Raw genomic sequence first — 681 nt, forward strand, 5'->3', positions numbered from 1 at the left:
CATCTGTAGGTACCAGAGTCTGCCAGGGTCACTGCTAAGAGGGTGAAAGAGGCCGTGCCAGCACCATCAGGGTCCTGGCGCTGGACAGGGGCTGAGCACCCATCCTTGTGCAGGAGGAAGGAGGTCCCTTTATCCTTGTTCCTGCACTGGATGGTGACATTGGTCCTTGTCTCCACACAGAGGGTGACGTTGGTCCCCATCTCCACACATCCCTCCTGGCGCAGGGAAACGGCAGGTGGGGGTAAGTCGGAATCTGTGCGCAGAGAGTGGACAGCAATGAGACACAGCCCTGTGGGCATCGATCAGAGCCACCCATCGTCCCCCAGCACTCTCACCTGTCACAACCAGCTCCACGGGGTCAGTCTTCTGCCATGCCCCCCATTCTTCTGACACCTGGTACTGGCACCGATAAGTCCCCGCATGTTCCTTACTTGTGCTAACAAAGGAGAACTCAGCCGTGTTCTGTACCTGGTGCTTGTACATGCAGGAGATGAATCGTTCTTCCTGGCAGAGCCGGACCCGGGCAGCCAGCTGGGGCAGGTGGCAGCGCAGGGTGACAGTGTCCCCCAGGGACACCCCCTGGCTGGGGTGCAGCGACAGGGAGGGTGGGGGCACTGGGACAGGGCACAGCAGTCAGCCTTGTCCCTGCACACCCTCCTGTGCCTCTCTGATGACCCCTAC

General features: G+C 60.5%; 1 protein-coding gene across 1 annotated transcript; it reads right to left on the reverse strand.

Moving 5' to 3' along the window:
- Positions 1 to 5: 5 nt before the first annotated feature.
- LOC104915836 (leukocyte immunoglobulin-like receptor subfamily A member 2) lies at positions 6 to 610 on the reverse strand (the record flags this gene model as incomplete). The annotated part of the gene is made up of 2 exons (XM_010726769.2): positions 6 to 253; positions 336 to 610. Coding segments are annotated over 2 exons (523 nt in total), but the record flags the coding sequence as incomplete, so codon positions are not given.
- Between the last annotated feature and the right edge of the window lie 71 nt (positions 611 to 681).

Source organism: Meleagris gallopavo, unplaced genomic scaffold (assembly GCF_000146605.3).
Source record: "Meleagris gallopavo isolate NT-WF06-2002-E0010 breed Aviagen turkey brand Nicholas breeding stock unplaced genomic scaffold, Turkey_5.1 ChrUn_random_7180001855119, whole genome shotgun sequence".
Classification (NCBI taxonomy): Eukaryota; Metazoa; Chordata; class Aves; order Galliformes; family Phasianidae; genus Meleagris; species Meleagris gallopavo.